This window comes from Mobula hypostoma, chromosome X1 (assembly GCF_963921235.1).
Source record: "Mobula hypostoma chromosome X1, sMobHyp1.1, whole genome shotgun sequence".
Taxonomy (NCBI): domain Eukaryota; kingdom Metazoa; phylum Chordata; class Chondrichthyes; order Myliobatiformes; family Myliobatidae; genus Mobula; species Mobula hypostoma.
In genome coordinates this window covers 59,834,827-59,859,428 of record NC_086128.1, presented here as the reverse complement: position 1 = coordinate 59,859,428, position 24,602 = coordinate 59,834,827, and the positions used below count along the sequence as shown (strand labels likewise).

Below are 24,602 nucleotides of genomic sequence, written 5' to 3'. Positions count from 1 at the left end.
AGCTACCTCTACCTTTATTTACCTCCCGTACCTCAGTGGTCACTGAGTGTATGTTTGTGGTCTTCTGCTGCTGTAGCCCATCCACTTCAGGATTCAATGTGTTGTGCATTCAGAGATGCTCTTCTGCGCATCACTGTTGTAATGTGTGGTTATTTGAGTTTCTGTCGCCTTCCTGTCAGCTTGAACCAGTCTGGCCATTCTCTTCTGACCTCTCTCATTAATAGGTATACTTCCTCACATAACTGCCACTCATTGGATATATATTTTTTTTGTTTTTCTTGCCATTCTCTGTAAACTCTAGAGACTGTTTTGCGTGAAATTCCCAGGAAATCAGCAGCTTCTGAGATACTCAAACCAACCCATCTGGCACCAACAATCATTCCACTGTCAAAGTCACTTAGATCACATTTCGTCCCCACTCTAATGTTTGGTCTGAACAACAACTGAACCTCTTCACCGTGTCTGCATGTTATTATTTTATACATTAAGTTACTGCCACACAATTGGCTGATTAGATATTTACATTAACAAACAGGTGTACCTAATAAAGTGTACCTAACTGAGTGCATTGGAGCAGTCATTTGAGGCATAGATAATTGAGAAGTCTTTGGATTGTGCTTTAGCACCAATTATCTGATTGTATTAATCACAGCTATTTTATAAGGGTGTTGAATCCTGTTTTTAAAGATTACATTGATGCAGCAGTTTAAGCAGTCCATCAGCACAGCAGTTTTCATCAATGTACTGTATGCATTTAAGTTTTGGATGCAATTGGATGCTTGTGTTTGGGAAATTGCATATAGTGCATGTTTGCAGGAAATGCATTTGGCACATCTTTCTGGGGAATTGCACATAGGAGTGCAGGTTTCTGAAGGTGCAAAGATGCATGTGATTTGTGTAGTTGACACATTAACCATAAATGTTCAAAGTGAACACCATTTCCTAATTTTTAACAAAGGGCCTTTTCATGGGCCCTCCTCCCTATAAAAGCCTCTGGAATGAGACTGAGATTGGACAATACATTACATGCTCCTCCCTCATTGGTCAGATTGGACACGGGGCTTTCAAAATCTCTGGAAAGTGTGCACGTTTTCCTCTTCCGTGAAATTGGTCCTGTCACAGTATCATGAATTTGATTGGTTTTAAATCCAAGAGATTCAATTGAATTTGCTGCAAATTACTTTTGGAATCAAATCAAATCAATAAAAATGTTGGAGAATATTTTTTTCAAAATTCTGCTCCAACAAATCAAAATCATTTGATAAACAACACTTTATTGTACTGGTGACCTAGGTTCAATTCCCACCACTGCCTGTAAGGAGTTCATGCATTCTCTCTGTGACCACGTGTATTTCCTCTGGGTGCTCTGGTTTCCTCCCACAGTCCAAACACATACCTGTTAGAACAGTGCTTATAAGCACTATTCACCCCCCTTGGAAGTTCTCATCTTTCATTGTTTTACAACATTGAATCACGGTGGATTTAATTTGGCTTTTTTAACACTGATCAAAAGAAAAAGACACTTTCGTGTCAAAATGAAAATAGTTCTCAACAAAGTGATCTAAATTAATTACAAATGTAAAGCTCAAAATAATTGATTGCATAAGCACTCACCCCTTCACGTCAGTATTTAGTAGATGCACCTTTGGCAGTAATTACAGCCTTGAGTCTGTGTGGACAGGTCTCTATCAGCTTTGCACATCTGGACACTGCAATTTTTCTCCATTCTTCTTTACAAAACTGCTCAAGCTCTGCCAGATTGCATGGGGATTGTGAGTGAACTGCCCTTTTCAAGGCCAGCCACAAGTTCTCAATTGGATTGAGGCCTGGACTCCAACAGCTACTCCAGGACATTAACTTTGTTGTTTTTAGCCATTCCTGTGTGGCTTTGGCTTTATGCTTGGGATTATTGTCTTGCTGGAAAACAAATCTTCTCCCAAGTTGCAGTTCTCTTGCAGACTGTATCAGGTTTTCCTCCTGGATTTCCCTGTATTTTGCTGCATTCATCTTACCCTCTACCTTCACAAGCCTTCCAGGGCCTGTTACAGTGAAGCATCCCCACAGCCACCACTATGTTTCACAGTAGGGATGGTTTGTTTCTGATGATGTGCAAGGTTTTGCTTGTGCCAAACATAGCGTTTAGTCTCATGGCCAAAATATTCAATTTTGGTTTCGTCAGACCATAGAACCATCTTCCAGCTGACTTCAGAGTCTCCCACAGGCCTTCTGGCAAACTCTAGCCAAGATTTTATGTGAGTCTTTTTCAAAAGTGGCTTTCTCTTTGCCACTCTCCCATAAAGCTGTGACTGGTGAAGCACCAGGACAACAGTTGTTGTATGTGCAGTCTCTCCCATCTCTGCCACTGAAGCTTGTAACTCCTCCAGAGTTGTCATAGATCTTGTGGTGGCCTCCCTCACTCATCCCCTTCTTGCACAGTCACTCAGGTTTTTGAGGACTGCCTGCTCTAGGCAGATTTACAGCTGTGCCATATTCTTCCCAGTTCTTGATGGTTGATTTAACTGTACTCCAAGGGATATTCAGTGACTTGGAAATTTTCTTGTATCCATCTCCTGACTTGTGCTTTTCAATAACCTTTTGCAGAGTTGCTTGGAGTGTTCTTTTGTCGTCTTGGTGTAGTTTTTGCCAGGATACTGACTCACCAGCAGTTGGACCTTCCAGATACAGGTGTATTTTCACTGCAATCAATTGAAACACCGTGACTGCACACGGTGATCTCCATTTAACTAATTACGTGACTTCTAAAACCAATTGGCTGCACCAGTGAAGGGGGTGAATACTTATGCAATCAATTATTTTGTGTTTTATATTTGTAATTAATTTTTGTAGAGACCTCTTTGTACTTTGACATGATTCCTTTTCTGTTGATCAGTGTCAAAAAAAAGCCAAACTAACTCCACTCTGATTCAATGTTGTAAAACAATGAAACACGAAAACTTCCTGGGGCGTTGAATACTTTTTTAGGCACTGTAGGTTAATTAGTCATTGTAAATTGTCCTGTGATTAGGTGAGGATTAAATTGAGGGGTTGCCAGACGGCATGGCTCGAAGGGCCAAAGGGTCTATTCCGTGCTGTAGCTCAACTAATAAATTAATATATTGTCCAGGACTCTCTCACACTCCTGCATAGAGATGATTCACTGTTTCAAAATTGTTTTCACACATTGTCTCTGACAATTTTGCACAGTAGCGTAATGCTATTTCAGGACCAGCAACCTGCTGTCTGTAAAGAGTTTGTGCCTTTTTCCCCAAGTGTATTTCCTCCGGGTGCTCCAGTTTCCTCCCACGTTCCAAAGACGTATAGGTTGGGTGGTGGGATAGAGATACATCTCTGCCAAAGGATGTGTAAGGTGCTCCCTCCCTCCGCTAGCCTGAAGGTCACCCATGGGTAAGGTGTAGCACCTGCTTAGCCCCTGATCAGGGTCGCATGAAACCATGGGAGCAGGTGGTGGACGGTCGTATGAGCAGCCGGTGCAGATCACAAGTCCTGGTTATGCAACCACTGACACCAGGTAGATAGTCTCTGATAATAGCTGGGGTCACCCATCTTGTAAAGATACTGCTCAGAAGAAGGCAATGGCAACCCACCTGTAGAAAAATTTGCCAAGAGCTATCATGGTCATGAGACCATGATCACCCATGTCATACGACACAACATATAACGATGATGATGACAGGTTAGTGGGCTAAATTACACATCCATTCACCAAAGAACTTCTATTTTAGTGTCCTACCAGAATGCATCCATTTGTCGTGTTGTAAAGAGAAAGAGAGAGAGATATCCAAGCTAAGATGCTTGATCAGGACTGGAAAAGAAATGGGTAGAAGCCAGAATAGATATTGGGGTGTGGGTGAGGAGTACAAGCTGGCAGGTGATAGGTGAGACCAGGTGAGACCAGGTGAGGAGGTAGGATGAAGTGCGAAGCTGGTAGATAATAGATGGAAACGGTAAAGGGCTGAAGAAGAAGGAGTCAGACAGGAGAGGAGAGTGGACCATTGGGGAAAAGGGGGTGGATGCCAGAGGAAGGTGTGGGTGGGTAAGGAGAAGAGAAGGGGGTGAGAGGGGAACCAGAATGAGGAATGGAAAGTGGAAGTGGGAGAACACCCCATCAATATGTGTGAGGAAGGTTGTCTAATCTCTGCAGCAAACATGCAAAACTCCACTCAGATAGCAACAGAGGTCAGGATCGAACCTGGGTCTCTGGAGCTATGAGGCAGCGACTCTAGCCGCTGTGCCACCGTGCTGCCCCTGATGGCTTCTGAGAAGAGGCACAACCTCAGAGATCCAACAGTCAGCCATTGGGAAACACCGGGGACATAAAACCAAGAGTTAGAACAGTTAACACTGGATCTTTTGTACAAAAAATAACTCTCCTGACCTCTGCCCGGATTGCATAGTGGCAGTGACTAGGATATGTTCTTAGTGAAGGTCTGGTGGCTTACGATTAAGATTAAATTTTAGTTTTATTTGTCATGTGTACATGGAGCATTTGACAAGTAAAGCTAATGTACGTGTACATGGGTGGCACTGTAGTGTAATGGGTAGCACGACGCTTTACAATACCAGCCACCCGGCTTGGATTCCTACCGCTGCCTGCAAGGGCGTTGTACGTTCTTCCCACAACCATGTGGGTTTCCTCCGGGTGCTCCAGTTTCCTCCCACAGTCCAAAGATGTACCAATTAGTCGTTGTAACTTGTCCCTTGATTAGGCTAGGATTAAATCGAGAGTAGACGGGCAGTGCGGCTCGAGGGGCTGGAAGTGCCTATTGCATGCAGTATCTCAATAAATAAAAAAATAACATTGAAACATCCAGTAAAGTGCATCATTTGAGTCACATTGATGCAGCCTGGCCTGCAGAGTATTTACAGCAGATCGTAAACGGAAGAAATTCTGCAGATGCTGCAAATCCAGAGCAACACACACAAGATGCTGGCGGAACTCAGCAGGTCAGGCAGCATCTATGGGGGGGTGGGGGTGGAATAAACAGTTGCTGTTTTGGGCTCTTCGTCAGGATTGGCAAAGAAGGGGAAAGAAGCCAGAATTTTCTGTTTTTATTTCAAATTATTTAATTTCTTTTTTTCTCCTAGTCTCTGTCATGATCTCCAACTCAAAATTAGAACCATTTGATATCACTGGCATATGTTGTGAAATTTGTTGTTACGCAGCAACAGTACATTGCGATATATAATTTAAAAAACTAATTTACAGTATATATATAATATATATATTAAAACATGAAATTAAATAAGTAGTGTAAAAAAGGTTGTGAGGTATTGTCCATGAGTTCAATGTGCATTCGGAAATTGGATGGCAGAGGGGAAGAAGCTGTTCCTGAATCGTTGAGTGTGTGTCTTCAGGCTCCTGTACCTCCTCCCTGATGGCAGAGGGGAAGAAGCTGTTCCTGAATCGTTGAGTGTGTGTCTTCAGGCTCCTGTACCTCCTCCCTGATGGCAGAGGGGAAGAAGCTGTTCCTGAATCGTTGAGTGTGTGTTTTCAGGCTCCTGTACCTCCTCCCTGATGGCAGAGGGGAAGGAGCTGTTCCTGAATCGTTGAGTGTGTGTCTTCAGGCTCCTGTACCTCCTCCCTGATGGCAGAGGGGAAGAAGCTGTTCCTGAATCATTGAGTGTGTGTCTTCAGGCTCCTGTACCTCCTCCCTGATGGCAGAGGGGAAGGAGCTGTTCCTGAATCGTTGAGTGTGTGTCTTCAGGCTCCTGTATCTCCTCCCTGATGGCAGAGGGGAAGGAGCTGTTCCTGAATCATTGAGTGTGTGTCTTCAGGCTCCTGTACCTCCTCCCTGATGGTAACAATGAGAAGAGGGTATGTCCTGGGTGATGGAGTCCTTAATGATGGATGCCAACTTTTCGAGGCATCGCTCCTTGAAGATGTCCAGGATGCTGGGGAGGTTAGTGCCCATGATGGAGCTGACTGAGTTCACTACTCTCTGCAGCTTCTTTCGATCCTGTGCAGGTCTACCCCTCATCCCGTACCAGATGATGATGCAGCCAGCGAGAATGCTCTCCACAGTACATCTGTAGAAATTTGCGAGTGTCTTTGGTGACATACTAGATCATCTCAAGCTTCTAATGAAATATAGCCACTGTCTGCCTTCATTAGGAGTTTGAATCACTATCCTTCATCTAGATCTCTCAACAAATATTTCCAAGCCTAAAGGAGATGCAAAGTTTCTATCAAAATAATGTAAGGGTTAAAAGGTGAACACTAGTGACTTATACCACATTTTCACTGTATAAAAATCCCAATTAGTTTGGAAAATCCACAATCTACCTCCTATTACTGTAGAGATGGGGGTGAATCAGTGAAGCAAAATTAACTTTATTAAAGATCAATTTTATTTGTCACATGTATGTCGAAACTTTCAGTGACGAGTCACTTGCATCAGCGGCCAACACAGTCCAAGGATGTGCTGTGGGCAGCCTGTGAGTGTTTTATGCCTCCAGTGCCAGTAAAGAATGCCCACAACTCAGTAACCCTAACCCATACATCTTTGAGATGTGGGAGGAAACCAGAGCACCCAGAGGAAACTTACAGTCACAGGGAGAACTTACAAACTCCTTATAGACCCTGATTTTCAGATTGTTGGGGCTATAAAGTGTTACAACCATGCCACCCTAAAGCTTAACAGTTATAAACAGGACAGGTAACCAGAGTGGCAGGCTATTAACCCAAAGTCATGAGTTCAAATCCCATCACAGTAGGAGTATGGAATTAAAACAATCTCAGTAACAGTCAAAATGAAAGGAAAGGGTAAATGTGGTACAGGGGAAGAAATCTGATATCCTTACCCAGTCTCAGACTCAGACTCAGAATCCGGTTTACTATCACTGACGTGCAGTATGTCATGAAATTTGTTGTTTTGTGGCAGCAGGACTGTGCAATACCTAAAAATTAGTATGTTACAGTAAAAAAATATGTAAAATAAATGAGTAGTGCAAAAAAGAGAGCAAAATAGTAAGGTAGTGTTGATGGATTCCAGGAGCGTTCAGATGGCGGAGGAGAAGAACACATTGAATGTGTGTCTTCAGGCTCCTGTACCACCTCCCTGATGGAGAAGAGGGCATGTCCTGGTGAGGGTCCTTCATGACAAATGCTGCCTTCTTGAGGTGCCGCCATTTGGAGGCGTTCTTGATGTGGGGAGGTTAGTGCCCATGGTGGAGCTGAGCTGACTGGTCAGTGTGTGACTCTGCACTGGTCAAGATGGTGCTGGTTTTGGCCTCGATGTCCACTGCAGCATAGTACATCTGTCAAGTGTTGAGGGCAGGTGAGAAGGGTTCAAGTTCTCTGGAAGCTGCTAGGAATCACCTCGAAGATCCTCCTTAATAGGGCAGCTAGAAACTCCTCTGGTTTTGGAGATCAGGAACTGGGGCACAAAGTTCACAGTGGTTCACGCTGACTAAACGCTCACTTCTTGTGTTGTTATCCACATCTACGTCTGTAGGAGATGCAGGTCCCGAGATCCCCAGGCTCCGCTCAGCTCCCTCGCATTGTGTTGACCGAGTGGAAACCCAGCTCCTCAACCTCCTCTGATGTGGCGGAGCCTGTTGTTCCTGGAGAAATGGTGGAGGTGCCAGATGAGAGAGTGGGAAATGGTGCAACAGCTGGAGGGGGGACAGGTTCAACCGCTGTCCAGAGTCAACAGAATTGGGCCACTTCTGAAACCTGGGCACAAGGCATCCCAGCCAGAATAGTGTTGGAGGAATTTGCACTGCTCGAAGCTGACCTTGTCCAGGACATCCAGACCCAGATGGAGTCCCCTTCAATGGCCGAAGAGAATCTCCCAGAGATCTCGTCTTCATCTCCCTCTGAGGTTTCCTCCAATAACATCGAGGTAGTGTTGTCAGCCCGTAATGCTGAAGAAAATGTGGCTTTTATGGAAAATCAGAACCCAGCTTTATCTGGGCCAGAAGTTCAGGGAATCATACATGAAGAAGGTGAAGATATCCATACATGCAATGTTTCTTCCTCAAAGGAAGAAAATCCAGGGGATCTTCTAACTCCATCTGGAAGGCAACTGGGGGAGAAAGGGACTATGATGTCATCATTCGGCATGAGGCCTGTTATGGCCATCTTTGGAGAACCTCTGGACATCAGACCTGCCCAGAAGAGGCTTTCCACTGTCTTTGAAGATCAGAGTGAAGATGTTCAGCCGTTGATGAGAGAGAAAGATTCCATTGAAGAAATGCCCAATTTGCCTACCCCAGCAGAATCGCCAATGCCATTCTCTGTCTGTGAAGTAGTTTGCAGCCCTCTCCACACCGAAGCAAGTGACTGCATTTCCCTGGGGAAGTCGGAGCCTTCAGCCTCTGAGAGTGGTGTTTCTTCTGAGGAGAACCTTGGAGAATCCAGCTCAAACTCTAGAACTCTGGATGATACGGAGCAGAAAAACGGGAACTCAAGGGACATCAGGGCTGGTCTTCCTGAGCCACAGCAGAAGGAGCTTGATAAAGGCACTGAGTCAGGGCCGGAAATGGGCAGGAAGGTCCTGCAAGTTGTTGTTTATGAAGAGGAGGAGAAGATCAACGCAATGACAGGTCAGAAGCAAACAGAAGTGAAGAAGTTAAAGGTAGATGACATTGGGCATGTCAAGAGTAGGACACTGAGGAACCAGGCCTCCGCAGCAGCTTTTGCTAGGACTGAGGAGATCAAGAACAGCACCTACAAAACCATGGACAGCCTTGAGGAAACCATCAGAGAGTTGGAGTCCACCATCTCCCAAATCAGCCAGCACCCATGCACCGAGTTTCTCTTCCCCAGTGAGCTTCTGCCTGCCCCTGAAACCTGTGAGCTGAGAGAGAAGCCGGTGGGGAATCCAAGGGATGACACAGACTGTGAACCAGCTGCTGCAAGAGGAGGGGAAGAGGCAAATGATGCCTCTTGTCCCAAGGACCAGCCATGCCTTGGACCCTCTGATTCCAGGAAGAGAACGTCGCCAACCACCAGGGTCAAGCCGAGCCTTCTCCCTAAACCCCAACTGCTGCCTCCAGATCCAAAGGTTTTATTTTCAATTGTCTACTCTCTCATCCTCCCTCTGGACCTCTTGTCTGCCTTCTGGACCTCTCATCTGGCCTCTGGACCTCTTGCCTGCCCTCGGATTTTTGCTCACCCTCTGGGCCTTTTTACTCACCCTCTGGCCCTTTTGCCTGCATCTTGGGCCTCTTGCTATCTTCCTGGAGCTCTCACCTGCCCTCTGTACCTCTCGAACACTGTGTGGACCTTTTGCCTGTCCTCTGGGCCTCTTATCTGCCCTCTGAGTCTCTCGCCTGTCCCCGAGGCTCTCGCCTGCCCTCTAGGCCTCTCGCCCTCCCTCTGGTCTCCTTGCTTTTCATTTGACCAGTTCAGGATGAATCGTGTCTACACTCGCAAACTCAAGACTTTATCGCAATGTTGAAACCATCTGTTGGATTTTTATTTGTTTCTGTCTGAATCTGGTGTGACCTTACCGAATCCAGCTGTGGGGCTTCTCCCACATTTCCCAGCCCACCTCATTCAGCTCTCCCTGTTCCTGGCTGCCAGGGATATTTCCTCCACCTCTGCTGACCTGGCTCTCTTTGCCAACCAGACATCATTTCAGAATCATTGATTTTCTGATTTTTTTGTCCCAGACTGAACTCTGCAGTTTAACCTTCTCCACTGCTTTATTTCCTTTGTGTGATTTTAAAGTGACACTGAGCCAGGGTGGGAAGGGGTGGTGTATGGGGAAGCTGGCATGGTCCAATATACGTCATGAGCCGTGACCACATGTATGTCGTGTGTTACCACACGTGAGCCATGAGCATACATGTAAATAGGCCATCTCCATGCATGAGCTGTGACCAGACCTATGTAAGGCATCACCACCATAAGCTGTGTAGTGTGTCACCACGCCTAAGCCGTGACCAGGCATGAGCTGTGGCCATATTTGTATGTAGAGTGTCATCACACCTGATCTGTGATTACACGTGTGTAGCGTGTCACCATGCCTACTCTGCAGGATTGGAGATATGGCCGTGACTGCTCGATAAACTCGGTAACTGAGTTTCCACCGGTTAATCGGACGTTTATCAGCCTCGAGGGGAGGTGGATTTCTGAGGCTGTTAACCCTTTGTTGGTCTCTGAGCAAATAACACGAGAATCCTCAAAGGTTTTTTTTTTCCACAGCGCATTAAATGGACTGCTGTTGGGGAGGAGGGTGCGTTGTGGTGCTGGAAACAGATGTTGTCCAAGTTGTGGAAGATTTTAATTCACTCCGGAGGTCAGAACCAGGTTCCCTCTGGCCACAATGGAGGAGGCAGGGATTCATAAACTCAGGCTGGATCTAGGCTCTGGAGATGGCAGTCGAGTGTGGGAGCTGACCGTGGATGGACCCTGGGTCTCCACAGGACTTTCTCCATAGGAGAACCCTCCCCACTCCTGCTAGTGATGACTTTGATCCATTGGTCCGGCTCTGAGAGGGAGGTGAGAGTTGTCAGGGTTAAGGGTCGTAGGAAAGTTTCGTAGATGGGGCAGCGGTTGGGAGGAGTGTTTCCTCTTACGTCGAGGTTGAGAATCAACGGGCCGACGGTCGGTCTCTCTACACATGCTGATGATGGATCGATCTCTCTCTCTCTCCCCCCTTCCATCTCCCTCTCTCTCTTCCTCTCACCTTTTTTTTTTGCAGAGCGGGGGCCGACTGCCAATCCCTCCTGCCCCGAAACTCAAACAACAGCCGAGATGTGAGAAGCCAACACACAGTAAGCAGCGGGACGAGTATCTGAGGATGCACAGTGAGCCCAGCACCCAGCAGGTAGTGTGCGTCTTAGGCTACCGCGGGCGGCAATTAGACCAGCAATGCTGAGAAGTCTGTCCCATCATCCCCTTACATGAATGCTTCCCCTCCCCACCCACTCCCTTATCCTCTACTCCCCCCTCCCGTGTCCCCTATCGCCCCATATACCCCTATACCCTGTACCCTGCCATATCATCCCCTCTCACTCCATTGCCTTCAGCAAGGACTTTGTATTAATGTAGGGGGAAGCAGCCCCCCCCCCGTTCCTCCCTCACCCCACAGGAGTCTAGAGAGACGTCCTGTGGGAGGAGTGAGTCTGTGAGGGAGCAATAGTGTATGGTAGTGAGCTAGACAAAGAGGGCCATAGAGAGAGAGATGTGTGTTACTGATCAGATTGTTGGGCCCCCAGCCCAAGAGGCAGATACTGAGGGGTGTCAAATGCAGCTGTGACCAGCAGAAAAACAGGTACACAGAGACAGGGACAGGTATACAGACAGGGACAGATACGCACACAGACAGAGACAGGTACGCAGACGGACAGATACGCACACAGAGACAGGTACACACACAGACAGGGACAGATACGCACACAGACAGGGACAGGTACACACACAGACAGGGACAGGTACACACACAGGGACAGGTGTACACACAGGCAGGGTCAGGTACACACAGACAGGGACAGGTGTACACACAGACAGGGTCAGGTACACACAGGGACAGGGACAGGTGTACACACAGACAGGGTCAGGTACACACAGACAGGGACAGGTACAGGTGTTAACACAAACAGACTTTCAGTACAGCTGTACACATACTGACAAACACACAGAGGTGCAAAAGATTCTGTAGATGCTGGAAATCCTGAGGAACAAACACAACATGCTGGAGGAACTCAGGAAGTCAGACAGCATCTATGGAGAGAAAAGGACATTCAACACTTTGGGTTAAGACCCATCATTGGGAGAAGTATTGATTGAAGATTGGCTTTATTTGTTGCATGTACATTGAAACCTAGAGACATACAGTGTATTGCGGCGTTTGTGTCAACAACCAACACAGCCCAGAGGTGTCGCCATGCTTCCAGTGTCAGTGCTGCATGTCCACAACTCACTAACCCGAACCCGTACATCTTTGAACTGTGGGAGGAAACTGGGGAACCTAGCAGAAACACATGCAGTTACAGGGAGAATGTACAGACTCCTTACCAAAAATGGTGCGAATTGAACCCTGACTGCTGGTTCTGTTAAGCATTGCACCATGCCGCCCCTCAGCCATCACCGGTCTTGATGAAGGGTCTCGGCCTGAAATGTTGACTGTTTATTCATTTCCATAGACGCTGCCTGACCTGAGTTCCTCCAGACACACAGAGGCAGAGAGAGAGAGAGAGAGAAACACACACACACACACACACACACACACACACACACAGTTAATGTTCAACATGCCGGTGGCCTGTGCCTGTGAAATCTCTGCTGGAAGCCTCTCTTCCTGCTCTTGCTGTTCCTGCCACGAGATGGCAGCACACTACCAGAGTATAGCGCATAAAACAGAAACTAGGAGGCATGAGACCTCCATTCCTGATCCTGCTCCCATTCGTATTCCCATCCACACCATCCTGTCCCTGCTCGGCCTCCTCCACTGCCAGAGTGAGGCCAGATGTAAAGCAGGAGAAGGTGCCTCATATTCCATCTGGGTAGTCCTACAGCTCACTGATGTGAACACTGAACTGTCCACTTTCAGATAACACACACACCTGTGTTCCTTTCATACACCAACCAGTCCACAGACACAATCTCCCTCCACTTATCCATCTTTTCCACTCACCCCCACTCTGTTACAACGACTAAACCCTCCCCTCACAGTTCCATCTGCCCATCACCCATCAGCCACATACCTGGCCACCTAGGGGCTACTTCTCCTGAGGTCAGTCACCAGCCCCTGTCTGTCCCCTCGCTCTCACCTCTTTATACCGCTATCGCCCCTCTGCACCCTCACAAGGTCTCGACCACAAGCGTCAATCGTCTCTCTGCCTCTGTAGATAATGCCTGACCCGCTGTGTTTCTTCGACTGTTCCTTGCTTTTGGTAATAGGAGCGGAGTTCCAATCAGAATCAGAATTAGGTTTAATATCACTGGCATATTTCATGAAATTTGTTGGTTTTTTTCCAGCAGCTGTACAGTGCAATATATACTAATTTTAACTTCTACAAATTACAATAAGAATACTGTGAAAAAGTCCTAGGCACATACTGTGTATATATAGCTCGGGTGCCTAAGACTTTTGCACAGTACTGTAGTAACTTTATGTATTGCACTGTACTGTTGCCACAAAAAAAAACAAATTTTACGACATATGTGAGTGATGGTAAACCTGATTCTGATACGGGTCTGTGTTGTGGACTGAGAGTGGGAAGGGGGAGAGGGAGAGGGGAATCATGGTTAGGGAAAAGGGGAAGGGAGAGGGGAGGGAGTGGGAAACACCAGAGAGACATTCTGTAATGATCAATAAACCAATTGTTTGGGATCAAATGACCTTGCCTTGTGTCTCAGGGCTGGGTGTGTCTGCACCCCCCTCACTCCTGGCTCTCCTTCTCTGCCACCTGTCCCACACCCCTCCCATGACACTCCACCCTCGCCATTCCCAACATCCTTTCCTCCCACCAGGTTTACAAACTCGCTGTTTGCTCTGCTCCATATTGAAAAAAGCCTTGGGCACCCTAACTATATATATGTCCCTAGCACTTTTGCATCATACTGTGTGTATAGAAAACTGAATTAAATAAGTCGTGCAAAACGACAGCAGAAAAAAGAAAACAAAAGTGAGGTAATGTACTGTACATGGGTTCATTGTCCATTCAGAAATGGGATGGCAGAGGGGAGAAAGCTGGTCCTAAAACCTTGAGTGTATGCCTTCAGGCTCCTGTACCACCAACTTGATGAGAAGAGGCCACGTGATGGGGGTCCTTAATGATCGATGCAGCCTATTTGAGGCATCGGCTTTTGACGGCGACCTCAATGCTGCAGACAGATGCAGTTCTTAGACTATTTCACCATTAAGTGTGTCAACCTGCTACCTCGTTAACAGATTCCTTCTCTCTCCCCGTATCCCGAGTCAGCAAATCCAACTACCTCCTCCATGTCCCCGTGTTAGAGAACATCACAGGTTCTCCACAGTCGGTGAGAGATCTTCACCTAAAGATTAAAGATTAACTTTATTTGTCACGTATACATCAAAACATGCAGTGAAATGTGTCACTTGCATCAACAACCAACACAGTCCAAGAATGTGCAAGTGTTGACACACTTCTGCTGCCAACTCAGCATGCCCACAACACGCTAATCCATAAGACTATAAGACAAAGGAGCAGAATTAGGCTATTCAACCAATTGAGTCTGCTCTGCCATTCCATCATGGCTGATTTATTATCCCTCTCAACCCCATTCTCCTGCCCTCTCCCCATAAACCTTGACACCTTGACAAATCAAGAGCCTATCAATCTCCACTTTAAGTATGCCCAATGACCTGGTTTCCGTAGCTGTCCATGGCAATGAATTTCACAGATTCACCACCCACTGTCTAAAAATATTCCTCCTCACCTCTGTTCAAAATGGACATCCCTCTATTCTGAGGCTCTTTACACCTTTGAGACGTGAGGAAACCGTAGCATATGGAGGAAACCCACGTGCTCACGGAGAGATTGTCCAAACTCCTTACAATCAGTAGTAACATTGTTTCAATGTGCATGTGATAAATAAATCAATCTGAATCTGATAAATCAATGTTTCCCAGCAAGGGGGAAACATTCTCTCTAAGTCTTCCCTCTCATCCATGTCATAATTTTGGAGGTTTCAGTGAAATCCTCTCTCACTCTCCTCAGCTCCCGTGAACACTGGCCTGGAGACCCCATTCCCTCTCTCCATGCTACAGACACACCACCCCAGTGGGTACAGGAAACAGCAGGGAGGGGAGGGAAAGAGATGATGCCAAGTCACCACTATTTCTCAATCCTTCCCAAAGGTCAGTCAGTGGAATGTGGGAACAACAGAGATTTTAAGTCTTCCATGTGAGGGACCGTTCTCTTCCTCTCAGTCTTCAATATACATGCATTATTTCTACAGTTCAGAGAGTGTCAGCTGAAGCTAATGTTAGACAGAAAGGAAGACGTTGATGATTATTCTACCCATTCCCCCACCAGCCTTCCCTGTTCTAACTTTACCCCTCCTCCTTCTCCCCCTTCTCTCTTCCCCCTCCCCTTCACCTACCCTCCCTTCTTCCATTTCCACCGCCCTACCCCCAACTGCTCCTCCCTCCCCTCTCCTCGTAAATGCTCTAACTGCACCCCACACCTCCTTGACCCCTCCTTTCTTCTGCCTCAACTCCCTACCTCCCCTTCCCCTCCTCTTTCTCCCAAAATCTTCCCGGGTTAAGGGAATGTTGCCAGGTTTTATCAGCTGATCCTGGTGTTCACTCGATGTCCACGTGGAGGTGGGGCAGGACAGGTGCAGCTGGGCAGCCATTAGGAACAGCAACTCTGGTTGGATCTTTACCACTTTCCTCCACAGTGGTCCTCCTGGACTAACCCTGTCAGGCTCTGACACACCATTTCAACGTCCCATAAATAACTTGCTCTCTGTTCTGTTTACCCAAACTCCTTTGCTGTGTCAGATGCAGGGGATCTGGGTCGATCCCTCATCACTCAGCAGTGACCTCACAGGGTGCTGGTGAATCAGATTAACATAGAACACCAGAGCACAGTACAGGCTCTTCGACCCATGGTGTTGTCCCGACATTTTAACCTATTCAAACATCAATCTAACTGTTTCCTTCTACACAACTCTCCATGTACCTATCTAAGAGTTTCTTAAATGACCTTAATGTATCTGTCTCTACCACCACCCCTGGCAGGGTGTTCCATGCCCAACCACACTCTGTGTGAAAAGCTTACTACTGACATCCCCCCTACACATCCCTGCAATCACCTTAAAAATATGTTCCCTTGTATGAGCTGTTTCCGCCCTTCTGCATTTGATCACTTGTCACATTGGAGTAGGTCAGAATCTGTAATCATGGCTAAACTCTGCGTTATCTGAAAAAGGATATACTGGCATTGGAGAGGGTCCAGAGGAGGTTCACAAGAATAATCCCGGGAATTAAAAGGTTAATATATGAGGAGCATATGATGGCTCTGGGTCTGTACTCACTGTTTAGAGGAATGATGGGATCTCATTGAAACCTATCGAATATTGAGAGGCCTTGATAGAGTGGACGTGGAGAGGATGTTTCCTATAGTGGGGGAGTCTAGGACCAGAGGACACAGATAGAGTGGATGTGGAGAGGATGTTTCCTATAGTGGGGGAGTTTAGGACCAGAGGACACAGATAGAGTGGATGTGGAGAGGATGTCTCCTATAGTGGGGGAGCCTAGGACCAGAGGGCACAGATAGAGTGGATGTGGAGAGGATGTTTCCTATAGTGGGGAAGTCTAGGACCAGAGGACACAGATAGAGTGGATGTGGAGAGGATGTTTCCTGTGGTCGGGGAGTCTAGGACCAGAGGACACAGATAGAGTGGATGTGGTGAGGATGTTTCCTATAGTGGGGGAGCCTAGGACCAGAGGGCACAGATAGAGTGGATGTGGAGAGGATGTTTCCTATAGTGGGAGAGTCTAGGACCAGAGGACACAGCCTCAAAATAGAGGGGCATCCCTTCAGAACAGAGATGAGGAGGAATTTCTTTAGCCCGAGGGTGGTGAATCAGTGGAATTCATTGCCACGGACGGCTGTGGAGGCCAAGTCATTGGGGATATTTAAAGCAGAGGTTAGGTTCATAATAGCAAGGGCATCAAAGGTTATGGGCAGAAGGCAGGAGAATGGGGTTGAGAGGGATAATAAATCAGCCATGATGGAATGGCAGAGCAGACTCGAATGGCCTGATTTCTGCTCCTGTGTTAATGGTCTACTTCCCCTTCCTCAGAATCCACTCAGATGCCCCTATGCCTGTGTAGTAAGTCCCTGAGCCAGTTTCTCCTCTGTACCAGTCAGTTGTCTTTGGTTATTGCTGTTCTGTGTCCGTTTGTTGCCTGATGTGATCGGTGTTGCTACCTACGAAGGTTCTAATTGTTGATTTCTTGTTCTCCTCCCTTTCCTCGCTTCTCCTGCTTTGCCCTGTCGTGGCTGTCCTCTGCTTCGATGTAGTAAAGTCCAACGTTCTTCCCTCCTCCCTGTGTAACGATGATGGGACTTCTTGTGCGTAAGGCTCAGAAGGTTTACCAGGGTCGGCCTCTCTGTCAAGACTACGTAAACACAAGAGATTCTGCAGATGCTGGAAATCCAGAGAAACACACACAAAATGCTGGAGGAACTCAGCAGGTCAGGCAGCATCTGTGGAGGGAAATAAATAGTCAACGTTTTGGGCCGAAACCCTTTGTCAGGTGAAATGATCAGATCCTGATGAAGGGTTTAAGCCCAAAACATCGAATGTTTATTCCCCTCCACGGATGCTGCCAGACTTGCTCAGTTCTTCCAGCGTTTTGTGTGTGTTTCTCTGACAAGACTGTTTGTCTCCCTGATTCCTTGTAGATGACCTCAGTCTAATAGGTCAGGGAGATCGACTCCAGACCCTGCTGCGCCTCCCATTTCAGTTCTGCTGCCTGTCCCAAAGTTCTCCCAAACAATGTTGTAGACCTGACCTTGCCCCAAATGTGCCATTACTCCTGCCCAGTGGCCAGCCTCCCGACGCTGTTTGTACTGAAACGTGCAGCCGGTGCAGTGCAGGTAGGAGTAATCACTAACCGAGACCCCCTAATAACCCTTTCCATTCCTGCATTTCTCCCAACCCCGTCCCTTCCCAAAACTCTTGCTTCCATTCTTCTCTTCCTGACCCCTTTTCCTGCTTCTCTGCAACTCTGAAGAAACTTACGGGAGCTTCCATACCAATGGCTTCAAGCAATGTGATCCTCTCTGCAATCTCCCCCACCTCTCCCCCTCCCGTCTTCTCCCCATCCCTGCACTTTCCTGCCTCCCCCCTCACTCCTCCATCCCTTCTGCTGCTCTCTCCTCTCTGCTCTGCCCTCTCCTGCCCATTCTCTCCTCACACACTCTTCTCCCCATAACCCCCACCACCCTCTCCTATATCTCCCCCCCAGCCACACCAGTCAAGGGGAACTGCGCGAAGAGGAGGGTCGATTTACCGAGAGCGGCGCTGTGGCACCCTGGCATCAGCCAGCCACCCGCTTTCACCCCAGGATGCCAAGTGTGGTCAGAGCCGTAGTGTGTTAACCTCTCCATTAATATTGAGAACAACACAAGCAGTTTATAAATATATCACAGGGTCAAAAGATATTAAATTTGTCACACAACAAAAACCAAAACCTTGCATTAAATTCTCATCACTTAGCATGTTGTATGGGTTGGACTTTTGTATCTGAACAAGTGCAAATATATCTCTTGTTTTATGTCTTATCTATTATCTGTTGCATGGTGGTCAGTTCGGGGAGATAGCACAGTACAGGCCCTTCGGCCCACAATATTGTGCCGACTTTTTAACCTACTCTAAGATAAACCTAACCCTTACCTCCCAAGTAACCCTCCATCATCCATATGTCTGTCTAAGAGTTTTTTAAATCTCTGCCTCTACCACCACCCCTGGCAAGGTGTACCCACCACTCTCTGAGTAAAGAACGTACCTCTGACACCCTCACTATATATTTTCCCCTAATCAGCTTAACATTATGCCCCCGTTGGTTCCACCATTCAATAAAAGTGAGCACCCCACAGTTTATATCTTCTGGCTCATCTTCACTTCATCTGGCACTATTCACTAGAGGGCAGATTGCCAGCTTGATTTCTCTACTGTGTCCAAGAACATTGATTATGATGTAGTCGTGGAAGAAGGGGCGAAACCAAGTCTTCAGGTGCCCTGCCTCAGAGTATGACTGCACTTTAGCTTCAATGTTGTCCAGGGCCCTCGTGCCAGTGTTTGAGAGCAACACTGTGAACAAAATGTAACCAGCCTCTCCCTGTGGTTGTCCTCAATCCCTCAAATTGGCCGCTCATCACTAGTGTCTAGATTAGGATCCAATTTATTTTGTAAATTAAAGATTAACACAATATGGTGATTACTCTAATTACTCAGACCCAGGATGTACAGCGTAAAGCAAACTGAGGGCTCTGATTTCCTGCCGTGTTCATTGTTTCCAACATTTTGACGTGTTCGAATCCTCACTGCCTTTTTACCCGTGGTCCCCTACCCTTGCCCTCAGTGTTTGTGCTTCCCACTCTGCTCACACACTGCCCCATCCTCAGCTGGCATAACGCATTATGGCTCTGAAATGCAGCTTGTATCTCAGCATTGATTTAAAACCAGCCCACAGTGAACTCCAGCCCTGCTCAGTAGTTGTATTCGTATAGATAGAGGCTGAACCATAGTGAACTGGATAACTTTACCGTCAAATAGGTTTTAAGAAATCACAGATACAATATTTACAAAAGCACAGGATTTAAAATAAATAGAATATGAAGAATGTTTTATTTCTATTAATATCTAGAAGTGCAGAGTATCACTGGCAGAGTCTGTGTATTCACTTATTCTTTTTGTATATTGTCTGAAATAGTTTTTTGTACAAAGAATCGTATTCACAAAGCAATTAATTGGAATTACAGTAAGTTTCTTTACATTTTAAGTGAAGTCTTTTAACACTTTGTATTGAGTTTGTGTGAATTGTATCTGACTGCTTTGTGTAAGACTATTCCTGTTTGAATGTGGCTTGTGAGGAAGGGTATGGTTCTGTAGACTTGCACCACTGAGTTCCCACTCACAGCTGGACTTCCTCAGGACAAACTCACAGTTCACCTCGCTCATTCTGTTAAAACCTTCTCTAGGAGCGGAGAAAGATCTTTCAGTGAATGACTTTAATTCAAAGGTCTTATTTCTGTGGAGACAGGGAGAGGGACTTATATTTTCAGTTCTTTATCAATGGAAAACCAATTGACTGTCTTCTGTCTATACTTCAGGAGACGGAGAATTAATTGAAGACAATGTCCCCTGTGACTGGTTTATATTTCCAGGCATGAACAGTCTCCCCGCCCACTGCCCCCGTGACTGCTGATAACAAGGTCCTGCTGCAAATTCCCCTTCTGTATTCTAAATGAGACGATGCAATATCCGTGTTACTTTTTGTTCTCTGTGCCTGAACCTTTCGAAATGTGTTCATCCGTGTGAGTGAATGATAACATAAAGCTTACCAGGTGGCCAAGAATATTTGCTGATTAAAATTGGATCAATTCATTCCTGGGTCTACCTAGCTCAATAGGAGTTCTGCATAATATTTTGCCAAGTATAATATCTTCACCAAATGCTTGAAATCTTTAAGAGCATGAAGTGTTTGGGGAAAATAATATCTTTATTAAAATTGTATTTTGACGGAATAATTAAACAACGTATAGCAATTTTGAAATGTTAGCCCAAAAGATTAGATTTTTGTGTTTCTGAACAATTACATGGGGAAGGGAGTAGGCACAGTAGCTGCTTCCAATTTAACGTTTTGTTGTTAATATTACATTGCCAAGCTGTTCGAACCACTGCAATGGTTTTAGAATTGGAAAGTGTCTGGTTAGGATCATCCATAAGGTAACCAGGACGGTTCAGGTTGAGGAGGGTTTTTCATTCTAAATGTCCCACACTCTTAAAGGTAGCGTGGACTAACTTCCACTGAAAACTCTCTTAGCTTTATTCCAGCAAGGTACATGTTTCAGAGTATCAGGCAGTCTGATTGTCAATAGCAGCATCAGCAGAACAACAGAAGAGAGCGGAAACACTGAAACACAGCTCGGGGATTTCTCACTCAATGCACAAGTGTGTATTCAGAAATAGACAAAGCATTGTTTCCCTGCACTTACCATTAACTAGTTTGTACATAAGAAATCCACTTCACCCTGAGTATATTTTAAATTATTTATTTGAAATAATTCATAGTTATATCAAATGCAATGGAAAGCTAGCCAAAAAATTATATTTTTTAACATTGTCACAAAGACCTCCTCCCTCACAGAGACAAAAAAAATGCAAACCTTAACACCGTTGCAAGCCAATGAACTGTGACATCACTACATGGTATCTAAACATTTGCTGTTAAAGGACTAAATGTGCTGAGAATGTCTGTCTGCTCAGGACTCTATCCTTCCTCATTCAATTACAAGGCAATGATTGTTTCAACATGTATATAAAGTCTGTGTTTAGAAGAAAAAAAGTTTAAAAAACTCTATTTAAGCAAAATGTAAAAGTGAAAAAAATATAAAATGCCTTTTTTTTTGCCTTTTTTATGCATTAATTTTTTTTACATGAATGTGGACATTTTTCATAGTTTCCTGAACAATGTGGCAGCAATCATATAAAACATCACAAACTCACTTTATTCCTGCTTTTAAATAATAAAGATTCTAAATATGCATGTATATGCTAAAAAAAAACTGCACGCTGCATCTAGATTAGTGTCTGTCTGTGAATCTTCCAATCTAAAGAAATAAAGAATGTGAAAATCTGGATACAATAGGAACATTTTTGTTTATAGACTGTGCTTATTTTTTTTCTCCTGATGCATGGGGCTTTACTGAATTTTCAGTACAAGCTGTGATCGGTTATTGTATTGAACATATCTACAGAGTTTTTGTAAGAGGAGATCTTCCATTTGTAGAGTAGTGAGATGTGTACTGAGTCAATGCCATGACAATCTGTAATTAATGTGGTTTCTGTGAAAGATGAAATAAAGGGATTGCATTTTTGTAAAGGTATTTTGGATTTTTCCTCATTGTCTAGTGTTTATTGACTCTTGTCATCTTGCAGAGCGCTTTACATATTCTCAGACACTGATTTCTTGAACATTGACTGCATGATAATTGATTTCTCTAACTTTGGGTAATTTCTCCCCCCGCTTTTTTTATTCTCCATTCTGATCTCCCTCTTACCACCCTCCCTTCTCCTCATCTGCCTATCGTCTTCCTCTGGTGCCACCTTCTCCTTCCCTTTCTCCCATGGTCCACCCTCCTCTCCTATCAGCCCTTTATCTTTTCCACTTTAGTTCATTTAACAATGAGTTTCTCTGTCACTGTGGTTTTCATACCTGTGGCCTCCATTGGTCAGGGTCGACCATGGACGTTGCGTCCTGTCTAGATACGCAAGCCAGGGCGGTACACTATGAAAAGCAAGCTGTTGCCCATGTAGCAAGTTCTCCCTCTCTATTCATCTGATGAACCCAAAGGAACGGCAGAGACTCCTTCATATAAAACACTGCTTAGATGACACTTGGAGTATTATGTTCAGTTCTGGTCGTCTCATTATAGGAAGGATGCAGAAGTTGCCCCACTCTTTCAACCATATTGGTATAATGTAACCACTGTCCTACAGCCATAACGAGCATCAGAACAACCACAAGTCTACAGAACCCTCCCAGCACTGGGCCAAACAAGCTCCTTCCTAGTCAAATGGGGTGAAAGATGAATTGTACCATAAACACCGGAAATTCTGTAGATGCTGGAAATCCAAAGCAACACACACGTAATGCTGGAGGAGCTCAGCAGGTCAGGGAGCATAAATGGAAATGAATAAACAGTCGATGTTTTGGGTCGAGACCCTTCTTCAGGACAGGAAAGGAAGGGGGAAGATGCCAGAATGAAAAGATGGGAGGAGGGGAAGGAGGATAGTTAGAAGGTGACAGGTGGGTAGGTAAGGTGAGGGGCTGGAGAGGAAGGAATCTGATGGGAGAGGAGAGTGGACCATAGGAGAAAGGGAAGGAGGAGGGGTGCCAGGGGAGGTCATAGGCAGTTGAGAAGAGCTGAGAGGCCAGAGTCAGGAATAGGAGAAGGGGAGGGAAATATTTTACTGGAAGGAGAAATCGATGTTCATGCTGTCAGTTTGGAGGCTACTCAGACAGAATATAAGGTGATGCTCCTCCAGCCTGAGGGTGGTCTTATCGTGGCACAAGAGGATGCCATGGATCGACATGTCAGAATGGGAATAGGAATTATAGCATGATCATTTCACAGAAAAAAGGAAAATTCTGAAAATCCAATTAATTATTCAAATTTCCCTGACTAAATAATTAACCTGTGACTGGCCTGTACCTTAAACAGTGCACCTTAACTGGGCTGAAACCGCCGAGAAACTGAGTGAGAGAATAGACATTGTTTGACACATTTGCAGAATAACTGAGTTCGAAGTCCAAGAAAAAGTACGTTTGATCCTTTCTAATGAAACCAGCAAAGACGAGCGATCTTATAGCGATAAAATACCAAGGAAACTAAAATTGGCAATTTAACGAAATGTGTTCCAATTAGCGCAATTAGAGAAGTTGAGCGGGAATCAAAAGGTTGAACATGGTGCAACTAATGTCCTGAGCTGCATATATTTCAATGCAAGAAGTATCGTGGGGAATGCAGGTGAGCTCAGGCATGGATCAACACCTGGAATTGTGATGTTGTAGCCATTAGTGAGGCTTGGTTGCAGGAGGGACAGGACTGGCAGCTCAGTGGTCTGGGGTAAATATACAAAAAGATAGGTCTGGTGCTTGGGTTGAGATTCTCAGTTGGAGAAAGGTCAATGTTTATGGTATCAGAAATAGAAACCATAGAAAAACTACAGCACAGAAACAGGCCTTTTGGCCCTTGGCTGTGCTGAACCATTTTCTGCCTAGTCCCACTCTCCTGCACACAGACCATGTCCCTCCATACACCTCCCATCCATGTATCTGTCCAATTTATTCTTAAATGTTAAAAAAGAACCCGCATTTACCACCTCGTCTGGCAGCTCATTCCCTACTCCCACCACTCTCTGTGTGAAGAAGCCCCCACTAATATTCCCTTTAAACTTTTCCCCCCTCACCCTTAACCCATGTCCTCTGGTTTTTTTCTCCCCTTGCCTCAGTGGAAAAAGCCTGCTTGCATTCACTCTATCTATACCCATCATAATTTTATATACCTCTATCAAATCTCCCCTCATTCTTCTACGCTCCAGGGAATAAAGTCCTAACCTATTCAACCTTTCTCTGTAACTGAGTTTCTCAAGTCCTGGCAACATCCTTGTAAACCTTCTCTGCACTCTTTCAACCTTATTAATATCCTTCCTGTAATTTGGTGACCAAAACTGAACACAATACTCCAGATTCGACCTCACCAATGCCTTATACAACCTCATCATAACATTCCAGCTCTTATACTCAATACTTTGATTAATAAAGGCCAATGTACCAAAAGCTCTCTTTACGACCCTATCTACCTGTGACGCCACTTTTAGGGAATTTTGTATCTGTATTCCCAGATCCCTCTGTTCTACTGCACTCCTCAGTGCCTTGCCATTTACCCTGTATGTTCTACCTTGGTTTGTCCTTACAAAGTGCAATACCTCACACTTGTCTGTATTAAACTCCATCTGCCATTTTCCAGCCCATTTTTCCAGCTGGTCCAAGTCCCTCTGCAGGCTCTGAAAACCTTCCTCACTGTCCACTACACCTCCAATCTTTGTATCATCAGCAAATTTGCTGATCCAATTTACCACATTATCATCCAGATCATTGATATAGATGACAAATAACAATGGGCCCAGCACTGATCCCTGTGGCACACCACTAGTCACAGGCCTCCACTCAGAGAAGCAATCCTCCACTACCACTCTTTGGCTTCTTCCATTGAGCCAATGTCTAATCCAATTTACCACCTCTCCATGTATACCTAGCGACTGAATTTTCCTGACTAACCTCCCATGCGGGACCTTGTCAAAGGCCTTACTGAAGTCCATGTAGACAACATCCACTGCCTTCCCTTCATCCACT

The 24,602-nt window shown here is 45.6% G+C and overlaps 1 protein-coding gene across 7 annotated transcripts in view; it reads left to right on the top strand.

Moving 5' to 3' along the window:
• Positions 1 to 21,563, top strand: part of srcin1a (SRC kinase signaling inhibitor 1a) — a 578,647-nt gene extending 557,084 nt beyond the window's left edge. For 3 of the 7 annotated variants that reach the window (XM_063037432.1, XM_063037433.1, XM_063037431.1), the window contains 3 exons: positions 7,476 to 9,029; positions 10,674 to 10,799; positions 17,694 to 21,563. In XM_063037432.1, coding sequence (XP_062893502.1) covers positions 7,476 to 9,029; positions 10,674 to 10,799; positions 17,694 to 17,894 — 1,881 coding nt within the window. In that variant the 3' untranslated portion in view covers positions 17,895 to 21,563. Of the gene's footprint in view, positions 1 to 7,475; positions 9,030 to 10,673; positions 10,800 to 16,977; positions 17,190 to 17,693 lie in introns of those variants that run through there. The other 4 variants (XM_063037434.1, XM_063037435.1, XM_063037430.1 and 1 more) reach the window with 3 other exon arrangements.
• The last annotated feature ends 3,039 nt before the right edge of the window (positions 21,564 to 24,602 follow it).